Source organism: Pteronotus mesoamericanus, unplaced genomic scaffold (genome assembly GCF_021234165.1).
Source record: "Pteronotus mesoamericanus isolate MK-2021 breed Mesoamerican mustached bat unplaced genomic scaffold, CSHL_Meso_final contig_90, whole genome shotgun sequence".
Classification (NCBI taxonomy): Eukaryota; Metazoa; Chordata; class Mammalia; order Chiroptera; family Mormoopidae; genus Pteronotus; species Pteronotus mesoamericanus.
This window is the reverse complement of record NW_026555277.1, coordinates 6,472,719-6,497,058: the sequence shown is the minus strand read 5'-3', so window position 1 is coordinate 6,497,058 and position 24,340 is coordinate 6,472,719. Positions and strand designations below refer to the sequence as shown.

Genomic DNA, 24,340 nt, shown 5'->3' with positions numbered 1-24,340 from the left:
CAAAACAAAACAAAACCCAGAGTTGATTCAGGAGGCAGATTTACAGCTTTCACTATGTTATCTAGACAACACCAACTCTCCAGGGAGTCATTGTGAGCTTGCCCCTTTCAGTGTTTGTTCTAATGGATGGATCTTGTCCAAGCTTGTGATACACAATGAACCTGCTGGTGGCAGGTCCTTATTTAGCTGAGAAGTTGAAACTACATTTTTAAGTGTTATTTGTATGCACTGGTCACAGACAAAATGTTCCCAGATAAGATTTAAAAAATAATAATATACCTATACCCTTTATCAAAGAGGCTTTTTGACAGTGGGAACCAAACTGAATTCATGTACATAGATGATCACTCAGAAGATGCCAGGTGGAAGGAAGTGGTCCAACCTTTCTCTTCTCCTGTCCCCCTCCCCTTCCAAGAGTGATAGCAAAATAGAACAGATATTTCAAACCACTGCCATTTCCTCGTAAGATGGTTTAAATAGATTATGTTTTAGAAAGGAGCCCTTGTGATTTGTCATAACAAAAAATAAGTGATCTATCAGGAATGTCACAATAAAGTTCTATCAGGGTGGAGTGACCAATTTATCAGAATAGAGAAAGAAAGAATTAAATATAAGATTTGTTTCTTCAGCTATGTGTCTATATCAGCAGCCATCGCTGACTGTTCAGCCAGATTCCCACAGCACTCTGCGTACTGACTTTCACGTGTGGACCCAATCATGAGTGATATTTCCCAACAAAGCCACAATGCTCACTAGTCATGAGACCACACTGATGTCTGGCATCATCTCTCTTTTCCTGTATTTTCAGTTTTAGGGCAGTCTATGAAAGTGTATTCTTCTGGCACAGGCAACAGTGGAAAAAGTGTGTTGTGTGTGTGCATGTGTGTGTTGGGGGCGAAAGGTAGACACTGGAGGAAGACTCACTAAAAGAGATAATTTCAATAATGACAGATAGAGCTAAGCCTTGCTTATCTTGACAGATTAAAATATAAGACCTAGAAAAATACAAGTCTTTACCTGAAGACCACATATGGAATGCTCTCTTAATGTATACCCCCCATGAAATAGCTCACAGACACTGAAATTCAGAGAAAGCTCTGTATATTGGGAGGGCAGGGACAAGCATTTCAATTAGTTCCTGTAGAGTTAAGGTCTCTCAATGCAGGATTAGCCCTGCAGCATGCCTCTTGGTTTTCTTGGTGTTTCAAGGAAAAATCTCTTTAAAGATATCAGTAGGGGGTTAATGGAAGCTTTGACAAAGTTTCTCTGGATCTTTTTATTGATGCTGAATTGCAAACTGGAATCTAGAGCCTTTTCTGGCTCCTCTGAGGAGACAGTAATTAATTTAGCCAGTTGGAGTGACAGCTAGACAACTTAGACGCCCATCTAAAAGTTTTGCTCTCCCTGCCTTGTTCATTTCTCATCTCAGTCAGACACTTATTTTTCAAATCCTTTGATGGCTTCCCCAGAGCTTGTAAACGTTGGCGGTAGCATTCAAAGTAAGAAGCACAGCTCTGAGAAATAAAAAACAAATCAGAATTAGACTGCCAAGTGTTTAGAGTGAATGTTGTTGAGTACATTTCTCTTCTTACAAATGAACATGTGTGCATATATATGTAGGAGTGAAGGGGAAGGAGTCAGGAAAAATAGTGTTCTTGGTCCTGGGTGTATAAATAAAACTTTCATTTTTCTACAATGAAATATTCTCATCTTAAAAAGAAATGCAACCCATTTTTTATTTACATGCAATAATTACCACTAGGCTCTATAGACATTTGTCTATGCTGCTCAGTCAGCCTTGAAGCTGGATAGTTTAGCAGGTTCTTTTGGAAGGCTTTTATTTTTTTCTCCTCACTAGGACTTGAGGCACCCACCTTGAATACAAATTCACGAACCTTGGTGCCACACACCAGAAGCTGTGCCACTGTATATGAAAAGGTTTATATTATCCTTAATTATGATTATAATTCATGAGTATGCATAATAAGTATAGGGGTGGTAACAATGTTCTACAAACATAAAATTACTTCTTGTATAAAGTTAGAATCCAAGAGACTATTCCTTTTAAAAAATTGTACATGTTTTTTAAATGTACATTTCCTAGGCATTGTGAACAAAGCCAGGAGCCCTTGGACAGATCAGAGCTGTCAATGAGAAAAACCACAGCCTGGCCTCTCTGAAGCCCATTGTGTGTTTATTCAGGCACAGAAAAGACTTTCAAACCAGCTTCTGCTTTACAGAATTGTCGCAACAATTACATACCCAACTACAGTTGGCCCTTGGACAATATAGGGGAGGTTAGGGGTGTTGACCCTACTCCCCTGCAATCAAAAATCCACTTTGAACCTTTGAGTCCCCCAAACTTAATTGCCTATTGTCCATCAGAAGACTTACTGATAACAGAAACAGTCGATCAACATATATTTTGTAGGCTATTTGTATTACATATTGTAGTCTTACAATAAAGTAAGTTAGAGAGAAAATGTTATTAAGAAAATCATAAGAAAGAGAAAGTATCTTCACAGTAGTTCTTTAACAAAATCCTTATATAAGTGGACCTGCACAGTTCAAATATGTGTTGTTCAAGAGTCAACTGTTCTGAGGATGTGCACACAAGTTTTCAACAAAATCTTTCAGTGGACTTGTTTTATGATTTGTTTGAAATCCTTTAAATGTCTTTAGGAAGAGTTCTGACTTAGAGATTTCACTAGGTTCATCATGTGTTTTTTCTTTAAATTTCTTAGCAGCAAGAAAAAAATAACAAGATTTATTTAAGATCATAGACAAATGAGAAATCATTTCAGTGAGGAGACATGGGAGAGCAGAGCGTGTATTATTATTTAAAAAGAAAATTGCTATCGACATCTATGAACCATACAACAGTGAGTACTAAGAATGCAAGTTTTCAAGAGAACCAGAATACTGCCTCACCAGAATAGTCAAGCACATTCCACAGTGTGCACTTAACCAGTGTCACTGAGTGAGCATGTGAGCTACAAGAAAGCAAAGGCATGTTTGAAATCTTAATTATTTTTGTGAAATCTTATTTACATACTCAAAACATCTAAGAAAAAGAGGGGGGTCTTTCCAAATACCAGAATTGTTTCAACTGTGAGATTAACCTAAATGTTGGTCCACCACATCCTTTATGCTGAGCCGTTTCCAACAAATGACACCAACATTTCAGCCTCTTTTCAACTCATCTTTCTTGACTTAGTGTTCCAGAGCAGGGGCCAGCAAGCTTTTTCCTCTGAAGAGCAAAATGGGTTCATCCAAGGTATGGCAAAAGTAGGTTTATAGATGTGAGTAGGCAAAACAGAGTTTATTCTTGCATAATTATTTATTAATTACTGTATAATTTTTCCACATGGACAACCATAAATCTACTTTTGCCCCACCTTGTACATTCGCTATGCGGGCCCTTCACTCTGTTGAAGCTACTCAGGCCTGCTGTTGTCCAATAAAAGCATCCTGAGACAATATAAATGTGTGGGGCTTTGTTCCAATGAAACCTCTTTATGGACATTGAAATTTGAATTTTGTATACTATCCAAATGTCACAAAATGTTACTCTGCTTTTGATTATTTTCAATACTTTAGAAATGGAAAAACTATTCTTAGTGAGTTGGAGCACACCAGATGGAGAATCAAAATTTGACCTCTGGGTCATAATTTGCCAGTTCTAGGGCCCTAATAGAAGCCAGAGACTTGTGCCTCAAAAATATCAACAGAGCTTTTTTCACCCCTTCCTTTTCAAGCTTACAGAAAAGCTTTGTTCTTGGTCACATCTCACTTGGGTACAATATCCCATTTCCATTCTCAAAATTACCAACGGTGTCTTTCTGTTTCTCATTTCAATCTCAGACCATACTTCAGGCCCACACCCGTGCCGTCCCTCACAGCAGAGCCATTATGGCCTGGCCATGTGCTTCAGTCACTTTCCTATCAGGCCAAACGGGACCTCTTGATATCTTTATTTCCTTCTTGTTCCCTTCTACTCTTGGGCATAATTACACAATAGTCCCCTTACCTGACAAGGGCATTCATTTCCATCTGGGCAGAGGCAGAACTGTATACATTAAAACTTAAGAAATTTGCTCTGTTCTTCATTTGGTAGCTATAAATTTGTAGTTTTTCTTTAAATCACCCCTACATCACTTAAGCTTCAGATCTCACAAAACTTGGGGTCCTCATGGCTAGAGCACATTGCATAACTAGTTGCTCCAAGATGCTTCCCTCTCTCCCACCATCTCCTTGAAGCTTTCCTCTTCCTGTCTGGAAGACAGGTAGCAATTATACCCAGTAGGGATGAGAATTCCCACTGTTCTCCATTATCTCACTCAAATAACATAATAGGTCTAATTAAAAGATGGCAGAGAAGAGAAGAATGAGATCTTACCAATTGAGCAATAAAAGACAGTATGCCTCTTGTATTTAATTCTTTTCCTTTCTCTACTCATTATTTTGGTTATATTAAATTTATCATTATTTGACAGAGTTCACTGATTGTTTTTACTGTAAATAAATGTGTTAATCAACAAACAGGTACTGAACATCTACTATGTGCAGTGGCATCATGACAAGGTGTCCTGCTGCCCTATTGTAGGTGTGGTATTTCCCAGCAGTTTTTAAAAATTGTCTGTCCTAGAGAACAAGGCCAGTCTAACAAGCAGCACTGGTTCATCTGAGGGCAAAGCAACTGGGATTCTTCACAAGAGACCCCGAAGGGCCTCGTATAACTGCCTATCCACTGAGAGTGTTAGGTTCCCAGCACAAAGCTGTGCAAGGAAGTTAAGACAAGTTAATGATAGAACCCTTACAAGGTGGGCATTGCTACAAAGTCGCAAGCTCTGTTTTCCAAACATACCACTACCGCAGAATTTCTTATTCTTGGCACTACAAAAATTTCAGACCAGATAATTCTTTATTGTGAGGGGCTGTCTTATGCCTGATGAGATGTTTAGCAGCATCTCTGGTCTTTACCCATTAGAGGCAATAGCACATGCTGTCCTCTCAGGTGGGACAACCACACATGTCCCCAGACACTGCCTGGAATAACTATACCAGAGGTACAGCTAGCTTACTCTTTTGCCCTTCAGAGTAAATACTTTGTTTGGAAGGGTGGGGTTTAAAGGGGCAAAAGGAAGGCAGGATTCAGATATATTCTGATAATTCTAATGAAGTATTTTTGGAATTTTTCCTACTCTTGGAATCGCCGTGAGGGCCAGTTTCTGATCATCAGAGAAAAATAGCACTTCTTCATGCTCATAGCTCAAGTCTATGTTCTTGGAATCACAGAATTTTGGGATTGGAAAAGATTCATAGAGATCAGCTAGGTTCAAATAATTATGTCATCCATCAAATATTTCAACTCCTGCAAACTCAGAGTTTTCGAGCTCTTTGTCACTAGGACAGCACAGCTGTCCTAAAGAGAGGTTAGAAGATGTATTTCACTATGAAGTATCTGGAACAGAGTCACATGCAAAATAAAAATCAACAGTCACTGGCCTGGGGTGCATTTTTGGATTAGTGTAGAATACCAGCCACCAAAGTTCAGAATGATTTAAAATAACACAACCTAGGGAATGGTCCAGCCCCATAGGGGGAAGATGGGTCTGGGGGACAGGGGGTGCATAGTGAAAACGGGCTCAGTGGTATTAAGATCTGCTGGAGGCCATCACAGCATTTTTAGCAAAAATATTCACAGTGCAGTTGCTTGGCCAGGAAAACCTTATTTCACTTAAACAGCATTTCTCTCTCCTAGTGACACAGCCTGTATTTATTTGCCTGAGATGGTCCACTTAAGCAAGAGTAAACCGAAGGCAAGCCATCTAGAAAACAAATCACCCAGCAGCCTGCTTATTCATTTTTCATAAACATCAGGACCATCTCTTCCTAAACAAAGGGCAGAGCAGTTGCTATAGAGGATAGAAAATGGAGGAAGAGAAATAAGAGTTTGCAAGGGAAAGTTCACTCTGTTCTTTTTGGACCATACTGTTGGGGAGCAATTCTAAGAACTTCCATTATCCTTTTTCATTTTTCTAAGAGTTTACTTTATTTTATTTTATTTTTTCCCATTACCTTTTGGCCCCCTTATACCCTCTGTCCCCTCCACCTACCCCTCCCCCCACAATCACCACATTGTTTTCTATGTCCTCCCCACCCCACCCCCAGAGCTGTCCTTGTCTCCTCATCTGATGTTTTCTTATGGGACAGCATCAGGTGGGACTCCCACTCATCACTCTTTGGCCACAGATGTAAAGCTGACATCTTTCCGTCAGTTGATCAGCAACAAAGCTGACATCCTGAGGGCCCTTTTTCCTGTCTTCTGGGTCAATGGATTTTGAACACAGGAGGGGAGGAACAAGGTGTCAATAGCCCCTAAGACACCACAGTAAGATTTAGGTTAGAATGGTTTAAATTACCATGTGAGAAGACCAGCCCCCTCACACCACATTCTACAACTAAAGGATCAAAGCCCAGTTAAGGCTACACCTCAATGCCCAGAGTCTACTCTCACAAATGGAGAGAAGACCAAGCTGAATACATGACTGAGATTAATTATCTAATCATTTTAAAAGAAGGAAGCAGGGCTCTCCCTGGTTTCAAGGGGTCCTGGCTCTGACACTACCTTGGGTGCGTCAGTCACTTCCATGGAGCTGTTCATCTGTGGTCGCAGAGGTGGTATCCACAAAACCAGGCATTCTAGAAAGTTTCATGTTTATTTGTTCTTAAATATGTTATCAATGAGAGGGGAGGAAAAACAAAAACCCCTGTAAAAAAAGTGCAAAAATGGAGAGCCACGAAACCCTGTGGCTCCCAGGTTGTGAATGCTAACATTCATTCATTCTGTGCATTCCTTCTGGAGTGAGATATCATTGCCTATAAAGGTTCCCTAAGGAATTTAATTTAATGAAATGATAGGATGACTACAATTAGAATATAATTATATATATGTAAATATGCTTAGGGGAGCTTTGGTAGTTTATGGTTGCTACATTCACCCAGAATTCTAGCTTACATTATTAATTTGCCCTACTATGAAGAAAGGGTTTGTTAATTAAAGATAAACTACCCCAATGATTTTGAATTAGTGAACTCCAAATTTTGGTAGGGTAATGAGGCACTGTTCTGCACACATACAACTCTGCTAAGTGAAAGCATTCTGGCTGGCCACATAGGAGGTCTCCTTGTTGAAAGATTTATTTTTAATTTTGAACAGCTTCCCAGCATTACCCTTCATGAAAACTAAAATAAGGAGCTGGGATTTTGTCCTATTCAGCAGACGTCCTGGCAGGAATGCTTGCCATGGCAGACAAGACAGCCTCACTGTGCCACAGGAATTCCCTGTCCACCTTTCTCCTAGACCTAAAAGAATTACACGTACATTTTAAATAAAACTTTGACTTTTCTCTTCCTTCATGGTGGGGGGAGGATCTTTAGCCTACTTTGTGCTCCTTGCACCTTCTGGCCTGGTGGAGGTTGACTTAATCCTTTGGCTTGAATCCTGAGGTATACAGAGTCCTAGAAGTCTCCCCCCAAAATCTGTGGGAGCGAAGCCCATCCTCAGCACATCTTCTGGAGGCTGTTTTCTGCCAAAGAGAATGACTTCACCTGTACACTAAAGCCTCAAAACGTCCATTCCTAGTTCTAAGTCAGTTAAGAACACAAAGCAGTGATGTGTTTGGAGAAAAGCTGCAAAGGTACTTCAGGGCTGAACATAAGAATACGGATTGGATCGCCAGTCAGACTCTCTAGGGGGCTTGAAGATCACTTGGCACCTTGTTGGCACCTTCTAATTCAGAGACGCCAGTGACACAATGCGTTTCCCAGGATCGAGGCCCGGCATCCCCATTGCATCCTTCCAGGAGAGAGCTAATGCAAAACCAGCAATCAGAGTGCTTGTGATGCGAGAAAAACCTCCTGACTCATGCGAGTCTTTATAGAAAGAGAAAACTGATGACCACGAACAGTGTTCACAGCCTGAAAGTGCAGCAATTAAAGCCAAAAGCATAATCAGATGATCTGTTCATACCACGTATTTTCAAAGACTGGCCACACTCGTACCACTGAAGCTGCCGCCAGGGAAGTTTTGCCATTCTAGCTCCAGTTACAAAATTTTCCCCAAGTTTCACCTTTTTATTTAAAGAGTTCAGGGGAAAGTAGAAAAATAATGGCTTTGGATTGGGACACTGGAATATTTCTCACTATAGATCAATTAGTACAGACATATTTTACCTATTGAGTGCACTTACTGAAACATGCTTTTAAGAGAAAAGTGCAGGAAGAGGTGATAGGATTGCGGGCAATTTATAATCCTTTTCTGGCAAAGTTTGTTTTGCCTAAGAGCCTAACAATAGGATAAACCACAGTAAAGCTCCCTTTAACTCTCCAGAAATAAGGAGCAGGGAGCCAGCAATGGGAAACGTGGCGGAAATCCAGAATGGAAAATTATCATGAAAGTGTGGAAACTTCTTCAGGGGAGGAATAGGGATGAGCAGGCCATGGGCTGGAGCCTAGAAATCTAGATTCTGCTCTGCACTTTAAAACATCTAATACTCAAGATTCTGTGAGAGTTCTGCAATTAACTCAGCAGAAGCGCCTCATGAACAGAAAATGGTTTCTAGTTATCTCGATTACAAGAGAAAAGCGATGCAGGAAATGGGGTAAATTAACTCTCCCCCACCCCACATGTCAATTGTGGATTCAACACTGAAAGTGGCCACAAAAGTAGTATGTGCTTTAAGGAAAATTTTGTCAACCACACAGATAAAGCTGCCCATTAAACCACTCATTGCTCACAGATTTACATGGTGATTCGGGTGTGGCTGCATGTCAACTATTTTTTAAATGTTGAAATAAAAAACAAGATCAAAGTTATAGCTGTGAATGCTTCTGCTAGAAAAATACAGCAAATATAAATATGCCAATACAGACTGGTAAAAATCAATTTTATAATCCTAAATAATCTGTAAATGCTCCAATGTCCAATCATGAACCTTATGATTAAAGTGGCCACTACGAATCCCTTACAAGAGAAGTCCAGCATGGAAGGACCCAGCTCACGGGACCATCACCTGGTTTCAATCACTATCTTGGACTTCATTTAATCTCCACCTCTTAGTGCAGGACATGCTACACAGTTGCTGTCCCCCCCACCCCCCCCCAAAAAAAAATTGGCTGAATGAATAAATGTCCCTCTAAGTGTCTTTTGTATTATAACACAGCTCATGGGTTTATAAATAGACCCATGTAGTTCTATTTTAACTGTAGAACTTTAATATCATTCATGGGTATGGACACAAAGCCTTTCTCTATATACATTTGGATCATACAATAAAGTGGGTCTGATTCCTACCTGCTTGGTTGGTTGTCACGGTGACGGACACTGACTGGTCAGGGCTAGGGTTATACTTGGACACTCCATTCACCGCCCATATTTCAAATGTGTAATTGGTATGAGCCAGGAGGTCAGTGATGGAGACTTTGGTGGTCTTCAGGCCATTCTGCTGCGGGGTATAGTGGACCCCGCTTCCACAGGGCCGGCACTTGCTGGAATCACCAGCTCCACATTTCTTGCACACCACATTGTAGGAGATGTCCTGGCGACCTCCTGTGTTCTGAGGACTGCTCCATTCCAAGTTCACCGAAGTCTCATTGACATTTGAAATCAAGTTTAGGGGAGCAGACGGGGGGCCTGGAGAAAAAATAAAAGCACACTATCATACCGAGAACGGAAGGATCCTTTTAGAATCTCTCAGTTTACATTATTCTCCATAGTTATAACAAGGAAGGTGGGTCCATTTGGCAAAGAAAGCAAAAAGAAAATCAAGTTAGCACAAAAGATCTTTTAAGAGAACAGCAGGACAGAAGACTATAGGTGTGCCATTTTCATTTGTGGGCAAACAAACGTAGCAATGCCTGACACCCTGAGATGTAAAGCCACTCAACATCAAATGGGCCCCAAGCCCAGGCTTCCTCTTAAGTGGCAGGAACATATCCCAGCTTATCGACTCTCAATCTCATCATCTGAAAAATGGGTGTGCAAATGTAACTCTAATTCCCAGGGTTGTTGTGGGACTCTGGTAAATTAAGAGTTATATACCACTTCTAAAAATAAATGATTCCTAAGTAGAGCATGTCATCAATATGGAATAAAATGAACTGAACCGTAGAGATATAGGCCTCTTCAATCCAATGTGGGAGGTGAGGATGAAACTGTTTATGGGTCATTAGTAGGAACCAGTTTAACCTGGTTGCAGAGATGTTGAAGGAAGAAAGTACAGGTGTGAAAAGACCTCAACTCGAGGCACATATTGTACAAAGGCACCCACCCCACATGCAGTGTCCAACCAACCACGCTACACAGGGGCGTTTGAAGCACACAGGTATGCCCCGCTTTTTGAAAGTTTGCTTTGCGCCACTTGGCTCTTGCGAAAGACCTACGTTAGTACTTGCTTTCCCTAATTGAAAGAAATCCAAAGATGAGTTTTGCACTCATTAACAAACAGAGAAAAGTGGAAATAGTGTCCAGCATTTGTTTTGTATCCCAGCCTCCTGCCCCAGGGACCACACTCAGCATGGCGGCATCAAGCCGCCTGAGCCTTGCCCTGTGTCATCACATCAGTGTTTTATTTCGATTTATTTTGTGCATCCCTTAGCAAGATGTGCTCTAAGGTGATTACTTCTTTACTTTACGCCCTTTCGGTGTAAGAAACGTTTCATAGAAACTCTCTGCTTTCAGATTGTGGGGGAAACCTGTAGTCACTCCCACTGACATCAAATTGTTTTTGAAATACAAGTGGTGGTGATGGCTACTTTGAAATGGGACAGCTGATCCTGACAGATAGTGGTTGATTAATAATATGACTACTAATAACATACAAGACTATAGAACCATATTGCTGCCTCCTGCTTTAGATTAGACTTTATATGTCAAGAGGTTGTGACACAAACTAATTCGGGGAGAAAAATCAGAGTGGGAGATGAGAGAGGTAATTTTCCTGGTCTGAGCTGGTTCCAAAGGTTTAAAAGACTCCTCTACATTCTAATCAAAAATATTTATTCATTCAGTGCAGCAGTTGGAAAGTCCTCTCTGTGTCCTGTTTCAGCCTTCTAAGAAAAGAGCCCAAGCGAGTTTTAATGAAAGTTCGAGATTTCTTGCTCACTGTATCTATTCTCCTCCTAATGTATTTGTAATGACTGCTTCGAGGGAACTTAATGGGAGGCCTGTGTGAAGTCAAGAGAAGCTTTATCTCATCCACCACAATGGAATGTATGGCTCCAAAGCAGCCGCTGCAAGAGGTAACCGACATACAAGGGTGTACATATAATATTTATTACTTAGCTCATGGTGATGAAGAGCTAAAGAATTTTGGTGATAATACAGAATAAGGTTAATTCATTCTCCCTTTCTCTTTGTACAGCTTAATGGAAGACTTTATTTTAACAAGATAAGCGGGTTCTCCCATGTCCCCTTGAAACTAATTACGTTCTCTCCTGCTCCCCATTCTGTGAACCTTACAGGGAAAACAGTGTTGTAAAATTTGTGTTAAAGGTAAGACTACCCCACAGAAATCCCCAGAAAGAAAATACAAATGTCCTTGTTTAAGATTTCACATTTGTATCCAGGGTCCTTAGCACAGTGACTGGAAGTAACAGGGTCAAATAAATGCTTTTTGAATAAATGAATAGAATTCTTTAAAATCGCAGACTCCTAGAGCCTGATAAGAAAGTAAAGATCAGTTGGTCAAATAGCCTCATTGTAAAGATGAGGAAATTGAGATCCAGGAAGTGGATCTGATCATATGGAAAGTTCGTGCAATCTAATTAGTGACAGAATCTAAAATCCATAACTCCCACTCTGGGGTTGTTTCCACTCCACCATATGGCCCCCATTAAAGGTATAAGAACAATAAAAGCAGCAGCTTCAACCAAAGTTGGAGATGGAAAGGTAGGGAGAGGGAATGTGTCTCTTCAACCCTGGGCAGATTCTATACTCACTGGCCACCGCGGTGAAATCCATTCCTGGTTTGCATCTGACGCCGACCACAGCTTGGTTTACAAAAAAAGGGTTGTAAACCACTGCTTCTCATTTTGCCTCAACTTTCATGGTTAAATAAGAGTGGCTCTCAAATCCATTAACCTTCTTGCCAAGGTTCCTGGTCCACTTTCACATGGGAAAATGCGACACAATGAATCAAGCACCACAGAAGCAAAAAGTCAGTAATTAGTATGTAGGACGGGGCATGGCAGTGTCTAAACAAAGAAGAAATGGAGCAGAAAACTAAGTGGTCACAGGACTCAGAGATATAACACAGACATGTGAAAAAAAAATGCTGCAGGAGTTTAAACTGGAGGGCTGGCAGGGGTGGTAACCAGCCCGGAACAACCTTCTTCTTAACTCACGTAGATGCTCAAGGAAAGAAAGAAAACGAGACACATTCAAGTTCCACGTTGCCTCAGTGAAAGGTCTGGTGAATTGTACTGAGTATGTTTTGTGTTTTGCTGCCATAGGGAGTCATGGTTGTATGAGCATAGCTGCAGCTTAGGAATGAGACTCGGACAGAGAACTGAAGTGGGGGAAGGAGACACAGAAATGTCCGCCCAGTATGATTATAATATTGGCCTGCATAGGCCTGGAAAAGGACGCATGCTTTATAAATTAAAATCATAATGGTGGTTGTATTGTTTGTGGGATCATGTGTTTTTCTTTTTTTTAAACTTTTGCCAGCTAAAGGATAATAAACATATGAAGTATGTTTCCATTTAAAGGAGGGGTCATCCCTTCCTCAGAAAACAAAGAATTCTGTTCTCAAGACATAAGAAAAAAGTAGGGATTTTAATACAGTCCAAAGTCAATCTGGGCCCAAAAGTCATACTTAGCAGTACTTTAAAACAATTGCTTGTAGAGATGGCTCAAAAGAAAAGAAAACAGGCATTCTGAGTAACATGACTTGTCTTAATAGATACAAAACATCCAGAAAAAACACCCTCCACAACGTTTAGATCATCTTCTCTTCTCTTTTGTTCAGTATTGTATCTAGATATTTAGGAACAATTACATTTCTGAAAGGTGACTGACTTTCTCATCAGAAACATTTCCACGTGCAAGTAAGTTTCCAATTACAAATATGAGATGTATCGCAAAGAGGAATAAAGGCAACGTTTGTTTCAGTTTCCCAGTCTTTAAATTGGCATCCTATCTGCTGAGCAGATACCAACATCAGGTAGTTTGTGGGTCATGGTGAACAGTGGGGTTTTCTGATTTGCAAAGCTGCCCAGCAGTGGTCTGAATGTAGGACTGACAGCAATCCAGCTTGTGGTATTGTTTCAGTTTAAGTCTCTATTTCTATTTCCAATTTTGTTTGGTCTTGCTCACCAGACACATCTCGTATACCTGTTTCCATCACCAGTCTATATGCTTCTCCAGAGAAGAACAGATGTCTTCACTTCCCAGTGTCTATCATGATTTGTAGCTAAGAGAAAGCTCAATAAGTATTTGATGAGTCAGTGAATTAGTGAATAACTGCATGGAAAACTAACAAAGTCCTCTAATGCATCTATGCCCAACTACCTACAGTGTTTTGTTTTGTTTTGTTTTAATGTGTGAATTAATGTAGGTTTCTCCGAGCTAAAGCGGTATTAGTCAGCTTTTCATACAGATTCATGAGCATTAAGCCCTGTAAAGGAGTATCTCGATGTAACTAGTTTAATTCAATTTCTTCTAGAAAAAATACTTTGGAAAAAGAAGGGAGGGCTATATATACTGTTAGTCGTTACTTCTTTGGGTGTAGACTGTGGGATCTTCCATTTATTCAATGAATATTAATATTGGGTGTCCAGTATTTGTCCCCTACTCTAGAAGAGAAAGGGGGGGGGGGAGATATTCATTTTGATACATCCCTGGAGAGTCACAAGAAGAGAAGCTGTGGGGAAAAGAAAGAGACTAAAGGAAGCTAAATGTGGATTATGTGAGCGTCAAAAAGGTGTAAAGGCAGGCTCCCTATCCTGTCCTGATTTCAGAGCTCCCTAACCCATCAGTTTGGCTAGGAATTTAAAATGTGGGCTTTAGCAATTAAAGTTCTATTAATATGGAATTGGTTATTATGACTTTTCTTTCCCTATCTTGACTTTAGGTAATGATATTTTCCAGCATGAAGTTATAAAAAACTTTACCTCTCAAGTCAGTAAATTTTAACATTTTCAAAGGTAGGCTGGCATTTTCTTTATTAGCCTTTAGAGAGCTACAGTTCTTCTCTTAATTTTATTTTTATCATTAAAATTAAGACATTTTAAAATTCAAATCAATCAAATACCGAAGTGTATTTAAAGGGAAAATAAATTTCCTTCCTTTACATTTTTTATTTTATTTGAAAAACCCCCTTGGAATTCACTTATAAGCCGAAGATTCTCTGCCTGCATCCAGGAATGGGGATAGCCATGCTAAGCTATTTTATACTTCTCATGTTTAAAGAGCCCTTCACACTTTAAATATAATTTAGTGGCATAGATAATAGCTGTACTGCCAGAACCAAAAGTGAAATGCAATAGCCCTTAACTTGCAAATCCTTTAGAGCAGCATTCAACCTTTTCTGTAAAGGGCCAAGTAGTCAATATTTCAGGTTTTACAGGCCACAGGTCCTGTGTAGCAATTTCTCAACTCCGCCACTGTATTCCAAAAGCAGCCATATGCAATACCAAACAAACAGGTGTGGCTGTGTGCCAAGAAAATTTTATTCCCCAAAACAAGGAGCAGTTGAATTTTGCCTGTGGGCCATACTTTGCCAACCGCTGCTTTAGAGAATTTGATGGGAGCAATGCCCCTGTTCCCAGGAAGATGCTCACAGGAATCCATATTTTTGCACATAATTCTAGGGACTTGAAGCAGACCCTGAACCTGCCAGGGTAGCTCAGTCCAAGCATCCCTGGTTTGTACATTTGTACAGTCCAGATAACAACTCTGGCCTCTAAATGCCAAGTGACCCCTACATTCATTGACTAAGGGAGTAATAAAATATGTGTAATATTATGGCCTATTTCTTGAGTTTCTCATTGCTCTAAAATAAATGGGCATTGCATTTCTTGCCACTGAGGATAAATTTAATGAACATCCATTCGCTTCTCTGGTGTGAAATACTTTCTGTATCACACAGCAGGTACTGGTAAAGGGTGCTGGAGTGGGTAATTATTATTTTCTAATGGGATGTCAACTTGTATTCAGTGGACAGCATGAAGTCCCAAAGAAACTACAGCCAAATTAGAGCAGAAACAAATGACGATCATATCATGTCATAAAATATCATATTCTATCATGTTATACCATAAAAGGAGTCTTGATCTTCCTTAACTTATTATGTGCTCTCCTCTGGAAAAAAACAAGCATCCAGAAATGAGCCACACACTATCTAAAGGAATTAAGTTCATGTGACATTTAAGGAGGACAATAGTCCAAATATAAAAGAAAATTCCAGGCATTCTACAATACTTAGCTCTTCCCTCCCACATATTAGACTAAAGTATAATTTCTGAGTAGTTTATAGAACACACATGCTGGCTTATATAAGATTTAATAGCTCCATTTAGGATAACCTAATGTTTATATACCCACATGAAATCTGTATGAATGTTAAATTCAGAAAGAATCAGCCAACACTGAACCTAAAGTCATAAATGTTCCTGATATGAACTATGAGTTTGACATGAACCATCTCATGGGAAGTCTAGGTCAGGATAACAGCACCCTAATGTACTCCACACTAAACCCACTGGCCAGATAAAATGTATTTTTTCATTCTTAGAGGAAGCAACTAGACCTTAGTGAATGGGAGAAGCCCGTTGTGGTAATTGCATTTATCAGTAGGTTCTGCCAAGGGGTTCAAGTCTATATGAACACATGGGGTGATGTGACACATGGACATGAAATTTCTTATAACAATGACAATTAAAGTACTGACAGACTTCAGGACCAAGGGAAGAATAAGTAAAGTTTAAAACTTATATTGTTAGAAAAATTTTAAACAAGCAACTCAAGTACTTTAGACTTGGTAGCTCTGCTTGGAATTCTCTGTCCTGGCTCTTTCCATAGTTGCCTTCTTAACCCTCTGGTTTCAGCTCAAAACTCACCCTCCTCATTCCTGACTACTATATGCACAGCAAAACTCTCCCCTTTCTTTCATTTTACCCTATCACATCATCTTTTGTTTGTTTCCATCTTGTGAGAATTTTCAACTCCCTTATTCATTACTTATATTCCCATTACAACAGAAGCTCTACAAGAACAGAAAATACTTTGCTCTTCTATTTATGAGAGTATCCTCAGTCCTTCCAAAGGTGCCAAACATATAGTAGATGCTCATTAAGTATCTGCTGAATAGTGAAATGAGTAAAGGATGCTTCACCTCCATAGGTGATGCATCACCTTCATAGCACTTGTGTATATCACAAAAGCTGATCATATAAAAAGGTGGCAGCATGCTAAAAGGTTGAAAAAAATCAAGACTGTAAGCAAGGCTAGGAGACAGTTGATAGGAAACCAGCGTAGCCGGGTTCACGTATAGAGAAGTTTCCAGAGCTATCAGTGACTTTTAATACTTAACTGATTTTTAATCACATTCCCCAAAAGCATGGGCAGACACATAACTCTTAAATGACAAATTTCTTTAAGCCCTACTGTCACCTTACTAAAATGCCACGGCAACCAAGGCACATCTTCTGAGGAAGCGGCACCCTGGGTCTTGAGTTCCATTTCACAAGGTGTAATTAATCATGTGCAACTTTTGGGTTGTCTATCATACTTCAGTGCCTTCGCTGTAAAACCCTCCAGCCCCTCAGATGAGCTTTTGTTAATCTCTCTCCAGCTAAAGGACAGGTTATAAGGCAGAATAAACGGGGTGTGTAAGTTTTGACTGAAAGAAAGCCCATGCTCTCCCCAACTGACAGTTGTATACGTGGCCCCCACTAATTGCTTTCTGCCAGCCCTTGCTGCTGTGGGTTAGTTTACATTAAGACTGCTGTTCAGGGACAGCTCTGGTGAGATGTATGAACAGTGCATAACCTTTTATCATAGCACTTTGTGTTTTAACAATGTGCCAGAGCAGAACTGCCTGTTATTAAAACACAGAACCATTTGGGCCAATCAATCATTGATTGCTGTCATGGAAAACTCTAGGCTTCCTATGAAGTCTTGCTGTAATTTTGCCACCACGTATTTTTCTAGTGTATCTATTTTCCTATTTTCCTCTGCAGGAACCTTTTCTTTGCTGGGTTAATTGGTAAAGTAATTTTGGTTTCTTATTTTTAAAATGACTAGTTTATGGTTGAAGCACTTTATAAAGTAAACTTCCAGTTATCCCTGAGGAAGCAACAATATGAAAGATGAAGTAAAGTAATCTGAAGTTTAACATATATATACATATATATGTATACACACACATATATATTTAAATCATGAGTGTTTTGATTTAGAATTAGCTAGTTTGTGAACTAGTTTGCATTCCTTGTGAAACACTTTTCTATCTTTTATTTAATTTTCTTTTATCCCCGTAATAAAATATGACAGAAAATTATTTATTAGCCACAGCAATTGGAAACTAAGTTAAGCAACTTGCCCAAATTCACACAGCCAATAGCACAAAGGTATGATCAGAAACTCTAATTCCAGGGCTAGAACGATCCATCACATAGATACAGACAATGCAAGAGAAAAGGAATCACAGCTATGAATTCCTTGTCTGATACGCTGGATCAGTCCCAACTTTCTCCATTCACTTCAAGTCACATTTCTCCCCACTTCTTTGACTTTGAAGCTGGCAATTTCTGGCATTACTTCCCAGATGGTGGTGTTGTAGTCAGCTGAGCTGTCCTCCTACTGATTCCTACCTTCCACCCATGACTGTACTTGGGAGTTTCTATTAGAGTTCTTTCCCTGGGTGGAAGGTCACTACAGGATGGGGAGCAATGGTATCTATGCAACAGGAGTCTTCTCTCAGTTCATATTCTGCTGAGCTGTAAATAGTGCGCGGAATAAAAGTCAACTATGAAAGGAAAATCAAAATGCTGATAGCAAAGAAGGTAGCTAGCTCTCACCCCAGGGGATCTCAGGAGAATGTATAATTGACCTTGTTTCATAGAAGCATGCTGTGCACAACCACTGCATGACTGCCATGAATAGTGTCAAAAATATTATCTAGAAATGACAGGGCTTGGTTGATAACAAGCCATTCTTAATTACTCACGGTTGTGGAAAAATGGCAATAACTTGGCTAAATGGCATTGGCAGATTATTCAAGCCTTTTGCTTGGACACATATTAGTGTTCCTCAAACCGATGCACTTTCCACCTGAATCCACACTGTACTATTAACCCCTATAAAATGAAAAGTGGGCAGGCAGGGCTAAAGAGGGTGCTAAAATAGCATTGCTTTAAAACAAATAATTCAATGAGATGATACCTGATCTTTCTTATCCCAAAGCTTTTTTAAAAAATTGCAAACAACCAAATGGCAAGTGATCAGTGTTGGATCAATCTAGTTCCTTTCATTTAGCACACCTGGTGACCTTTTCACCTGTATTCTAAATTGTCATTGGACAAGAATCATGTACTTGGGTTCTCTAGATGTACTTTCCCATTAGTATTCAAAATGCTGAAAGGTAACTCAGAAGAGATAAGGATGTGGCTTGCTCACTAGCAGATGTCAGACCTGGAACTACTGAGATCTCACTAAAGACATGGTCTGGAAATGGAATGGGTCAACAAAGCCTGAGTCTAAATCATCAAAATATCTTTGGTTGCTTTGATCAGTTTGTAAGGTCTAGGGGACGGGCACATTAGTCTGCCCATCAGCTGCCTAACAGGCCACGGGCCCACATGTTCTGAACTAACAGCCATGACTCCTAATCTGGCAATAAGGGGGTCGGTGTCTCAATTAGAGTTTTGGACCTATGACAAATACAATGTAGTATGAAACTATACTCTTATATTGCAAATTTGATAAACATGAAATAATAAATTCTCTTGAAAATCCTGGACTCAAGAAGTTTCATAAAAATGTGCTAGCAAAAATGATTGATTGCATAGATTATATAACCTGAAATGATTAGAGATCAACCGATGGATCTTCTGAAACACTTTCATTAACAAAACTTGGAGAATTGTTGGCCTTTATTCTCAGTCTTCTACTAAATAGTCTTTCACCAGAGTTAACTGCACTCTCATTAATCAATGTCATAGAATGTTCTTCCCCCTTTCATTATTAGTTACTTGTAGCTTTAAAGCAAAAAGAAATATGTTTTGGGGTAGGAAAAAACTGAGTTTGCTTGAAACTGAAGACTACCTTTTATCCTATGGTTTTAAACATCAAAGCCTCATGCTAGACATCCCTTCCAAAATCCCTGAGCCAGACTGTTAAGCAAGGAAATCTTTGGGGTAGAGAATTGAACTGAACACCATACCTTCAAGTACTTGATTGAAAGTGGTTGTGAGATTTCCAAAATTAAAGCATTAAAAAAAAGTCTCTCTCCTCTCTTGACCTTGGAAACAAGTAAGGACGATGTTATTTTAATTTGCATTCAAATTTTAACAGCACAGTCACACAGCACCACTGGGATCCACGTTGGGTTTCCACTGAAGATTGCTCATCATTTCATTATAGTTCATTATGTTGATAACTGTCAGAAAGCATTTGAAGCAAGGCTTTGAGTAATAGAACTGAAATGGTAATTTTAAAACAATACACTTTCTGTAGGAAATACAGTGGCACACTAAATTCAATTAGAAAAGGCAAACGTAGAGTCAAAGTAAGTGATGTTTGCTGTTTGGAGTGAGGCTATTTCAATTTCTTAATAACCTAAACCTGCAAAAAGCTTTTTCAAATCAGGACCTTTCGACATAGATCTTGGTAAATTTGCCCTCATTAGCTCTAAGCAACTCCAGTATAAATTGTCTTAAAAGCTGCAATTTTGGAATATTTTAGGCCATGTCTAAGTATCAATCACTCACTCTTTGTTTGGCACAGCTGACTGAATTATTCAAGGCCATTTACTTGGAGACAGATTTGTGAAGGTCCTTCAAGCTGGCAATCTAAAATAATAATCTCTTATTTACAGAGTGCTCCCAATCACAAGGCTCAAATAAGTTTCATCAAACATGTTAACTAAAGAGTACCCAAAAGCACAAAGACAGATTTCCAATTGAAAAATACGTAAAACCACTGTGGTAATGGTGCTCAGAAGTAAAGTTGCCAAAATAACAAATTAGCTATTTCTTTCTAGATATCCAAAACCAATTTACTTCTTCTATAAGGCATTTTTTTTTTCTCCTAGTACATTTTGAAACACAATGAAAGGTTGGAAAGCTACCTTAAATGCAATATTGGTTCAGAGTCCCACTGTGGGGAAAGAAGACCTTTCTCGCTATAATCACTGAACAAGCCACTAAATGACAAAGGCCTTCAAAGGCCTTCTGCACAGGCGCGCAGTGGACTTCTCCAACACTGTGACTGCCAGACAACATTCCCCATGACAGGGTGAAGGAGAAAGGGAAGATGAAGGAGATCTGAAGGGGAGGGGCTGGTTAACTGCAGAATTGAAAGACACTAACTTCATTCATTAAAGTCACATTGAAATTTCTTGGATAAACTGGTTTATGTAATCAAAATTCCTTCATTAACTTAAATGGCACCCTTGTGTATATTGAGACCTGGCTGTCTGCTTGGCTAGCAATGTCACCAAAAATCTCATCACCTTTTTTGACTGGTCCTCATGACCATTTTCATTTCCACTCCCTGGCAGTCCACCTAGTGGGGACTCAGAAAGAAGAAAATACAAACAAAGCTCCACAGTGAGTGTACTGGATTATGCTACTCCAAACCAGACAGATTTTTTTCATCTAGCAGACAAATGAAGTATTCAATTTCCATTAACGGAGCATGTTCAGAATGCTGGAAACATCTTAGTAGAGTCACCACTGAGCAGAAGAGCATCCCTGAAATTTATAGGCATGGAAGAGAGGCTCTCCTGTCTCCTGCTGCCCATCAGGGAGGATCTAACTCTTTGCTATGGAAAAGTGGTCCACAGGCCAGAAGCATCAGCAGCATCTGGGAAGTTGTTGCAAATGCAGAATGTCAGATCTGACTTTCCCTACTGATTGCTAGGTGCTTTCCATGCACATTAACATTTAAGAGGCATTGTTCCAACTCTCTATTCTAACAAGTATGGATTATGTTCTTGGAAATATTTCGATGATGCCTCCATTGAAACGTTGTCTATCTCACAGATACATGCTGATGTTAACCTAACCAGAGGCTCCATCAGAAGTCTTCCCAGAGATAAAGTTTATTCACCATTAATTTCTCTCAACTTCTTTAGCAATGTAGCTAGTATGGAGAACTTTTTAGGTGTTTCCTTCTACACCAGCCAATGCTGCTTGTGTGCACCCGGTCTAGTTGTTCTCCAAGGGAACAAAAACCTGACTTTACGAGCCAGTGGAGCAGAGTCGCTCTTTGGCTGGGAGGATGAGTCTCCGCCAGTGTGTTTTATTTCTTCATTAGTGGGCCGTCACCGTGAGCGATCACTAAATGCAGGGCTGCACGAGAATGCTGGGGTTAAAGACAGCATAATGAACAAAGAAGGTGCCTGATTACCATGGCTGTCAGCACAAGGGAATTGGATTTGTCACCTGGCTTAACCAACTGGTAAGAACTGATTAGAGGCTGGAATCAGTTTGAAAGGATCCCTGATGTTTACGTTCCTTCCCATCCCCACATCTTGTCAAGAGATTCCGATAAAGCTGGAGGTGGGACGAGGGGGAGGGTGTCATCCTGTGGTTGAACAATAAATTCTCTGAGAAACCCCCACTGTCTTCTGAATTGAAATGTCTGTGGCAGCACTCACTGTTCCATAGAACGTTCTGAGCTGATAGAAATCATCTGTAGCAGTGCTGTCCAGTACGGTCACCATTAGCTGCATATGGCTATTCAGCTCTTGAAGTGTGGCTAACAGAAATTAAACACTGAATTTTAAACTAAATGCTAATAACTTTAAATAGCTGTGTAGGGGCTACTGTATAGGACAGAGCGGGTCCACTGTATTCATCAAGAAGAGAATAGATTCTAATTCTGCTGCTTAACTTACTAGTATACATATTGTTAGCAAAATATGGTCAACCTCCCAGTTTATCTCTATCTCAGAAGAGGTCTTAGGAGTCTTATGCAGTTAATGCTCATTAAATTTAATGTTTAAAAAAAAGAACTTAAAATTTAACTCTGTGGAGAAGTGGTTTCAGCCTTGTCTGTATAGTAGAAGGATGGGGGGAGTCCTGAGTCCTGCCCCGCCCACCCTCCCCACCCCGCTGGAGATTCTGGAGTGCAGGGCAGCCGCCGCGTAATTTAATTGTGCAGTCAGTGAGAAAATCACCACAGAGCCAGAGACATGCATTGGCAATCGGCTGTGGAGGAAGTTCGGGGGAGGACGTGACCGGCTCGGATAAAAGAAGAGCACAAACGCTCGTTAGATCCTTACCAGGTGCCAGACCATTTCAAATATTTTCTTGTTTAATTTTTAAAATCACCCCACAGGTAAAGAGTAAGAATCCCATTTTACAGATGAGTGAACTGGGGCTTGGAGAGGTTAAACAAACTCATGAGCGGGTGGTGGTACGATGAGCACTGTGTTTCTTCTTAACTTGGCTCAGAGAGAAGCTGTAAACATTACAATAATGCTAGGAGTTTGAGTTAAGGAAAGGTGGCGGGAGGCAGTACAAGGGAATAGACCAGCAGAAAAGGATCACATGCTGCTTTGGCGTTTTTGTGGACCTTTTATCAATGACACAAAACCCCCCAGTCTTCCTCTCCTACATTACTGAAAACAATCTCTGAAATATGCAACAGTTTCTTTAGTTTTTAAACTTTTTTGGTTCACTCATATGCTAAAAAATCAACATTTACTTTCTCTCATTTGCATCTTTGAGATAAAACTAACAATGTATTCCCACAAAAACGTAAAACTCCAAGGGCTCAGCTACCACACTTGCACTTTCGGCAAAACATCCCAGCAACTCAGGCAAGTGCCAATCTTTGGGGTCTCCCTGAACTTCCACATAGCAAACTACAGCGAGTGCATGATTGGTCCATGGGCCCCTACAATGTTAGACAGCAGATCACTATCATAAGACTAAAAATACCTGGCAGAAAGAGCCAGGTCATCTTGTCATCCAAGATAAATTTTGTGAGGTTCAGGACAACCAAGCACCAATCTAGAGAAGGCATCGCCTTCGCTAGATGGAAGGTAGGTGGTGCTCCGCTTGATGCAAAGAAGGGCAGTTATCACACCATCAGCCCACAATATTTCCCTCTGAGTTTGCTCTCAAGTCTTCAAATTCCACAACTAGAAGGCTACTGGGAGTGGGTGAGGCTAGAGGAGCAAGAGTCATTATTAAACTAATCATACACAAAGAAACATAAGAATATTTAGATGGAAAAATAATAAAAGTCTAGGACTTGAACATGTCAAATGTATGTGGTCATCAATAGAAGTACATAGTCTCTGGAAGGAACAGAACAAGAAGATGACAAAGACATCCTTGTCCCTAGTGTATTCCTTCCCTGTGGATGTACAAGCTTGACTTCAGGTAGCTGGCAAGAAGGCCCTCCAGTAAAAGGGAAAGATGGGAGTCTTCTGGTTATCCAGCCCTACCGCCAAACTGGGCTGGTGTCTTAGGCATGCTCAACATTTTTGGGCTGGCAGTTACCTCCTCTATAAGATGAAAATAACTCCCTCTCTTATAGATTTATTAAAATATGAGCCCTGTGATAAGGTTTATTGGAAGTGCCTAACGCATTACTTAGTCATAATTAGAGATGGTTGTTGTTGTTACTGCTGTTATTTTCTCTGATTATGAAAAAAACTCCAGAGCATGACAACTCAGTACAAATTTGGGATGGGCCTGAAATTGCTCTCCCTACCTTTAAAACGTCGTACCTGACTGGGTTGGACAATGGCCGAACAGCTGACTCTACCACCTCCAAACCAGAAAGCACTTTTAGTTGAGTGATGCTGGCTCTAGTTGGCCAAGATATAATTTATTATAGTTAACAAATAAAATAATTCATAATGGCACTGAAGCCTAAATTATATGACTTACTATCATTTTATACATTTTACATAGTGAGTAAAAAACATGAGGGTGTTGAGTAGCAACAACCATGAGGGAGGTACTATTTACTATCACCTCCTTTCCACGGATGAGGAGACTGAGACTTAAGAGATTAAACAATCAGTCACTTAGCTACTAAATTGTAGACTGGGAAACAAAGCCAAAGCCCGTGGAAAGCCTGAGTGCCTGG

At 40.0% G+C, this 24,340-nt stretch overlaps 1 protein-coding gene across 2 annotated transcripts in view; it reads right to left on the bottom strand.

The window, feature by feature from the left end:
* The window catches only part of EPHA4 (EPH receptor A4), a 133,369-nt gene that overhangs the window by 48,243 nt on the left and 60,786 nt on the right, over positions 1-24,340 (bottom strand). For both annotated transcript variants that reach the window (XM_054585618.1, XM_054585619.1), the window contains exon 5: positions 9,359-9,697. In XM_054585618.1, the coding sequence (XP_054441593.1) occupies positions 9,359-9,697 (339 nt within the window). The remainder of the gene's footprint in view (positions 1-9,358; positions 9,698-24,340) is intronic.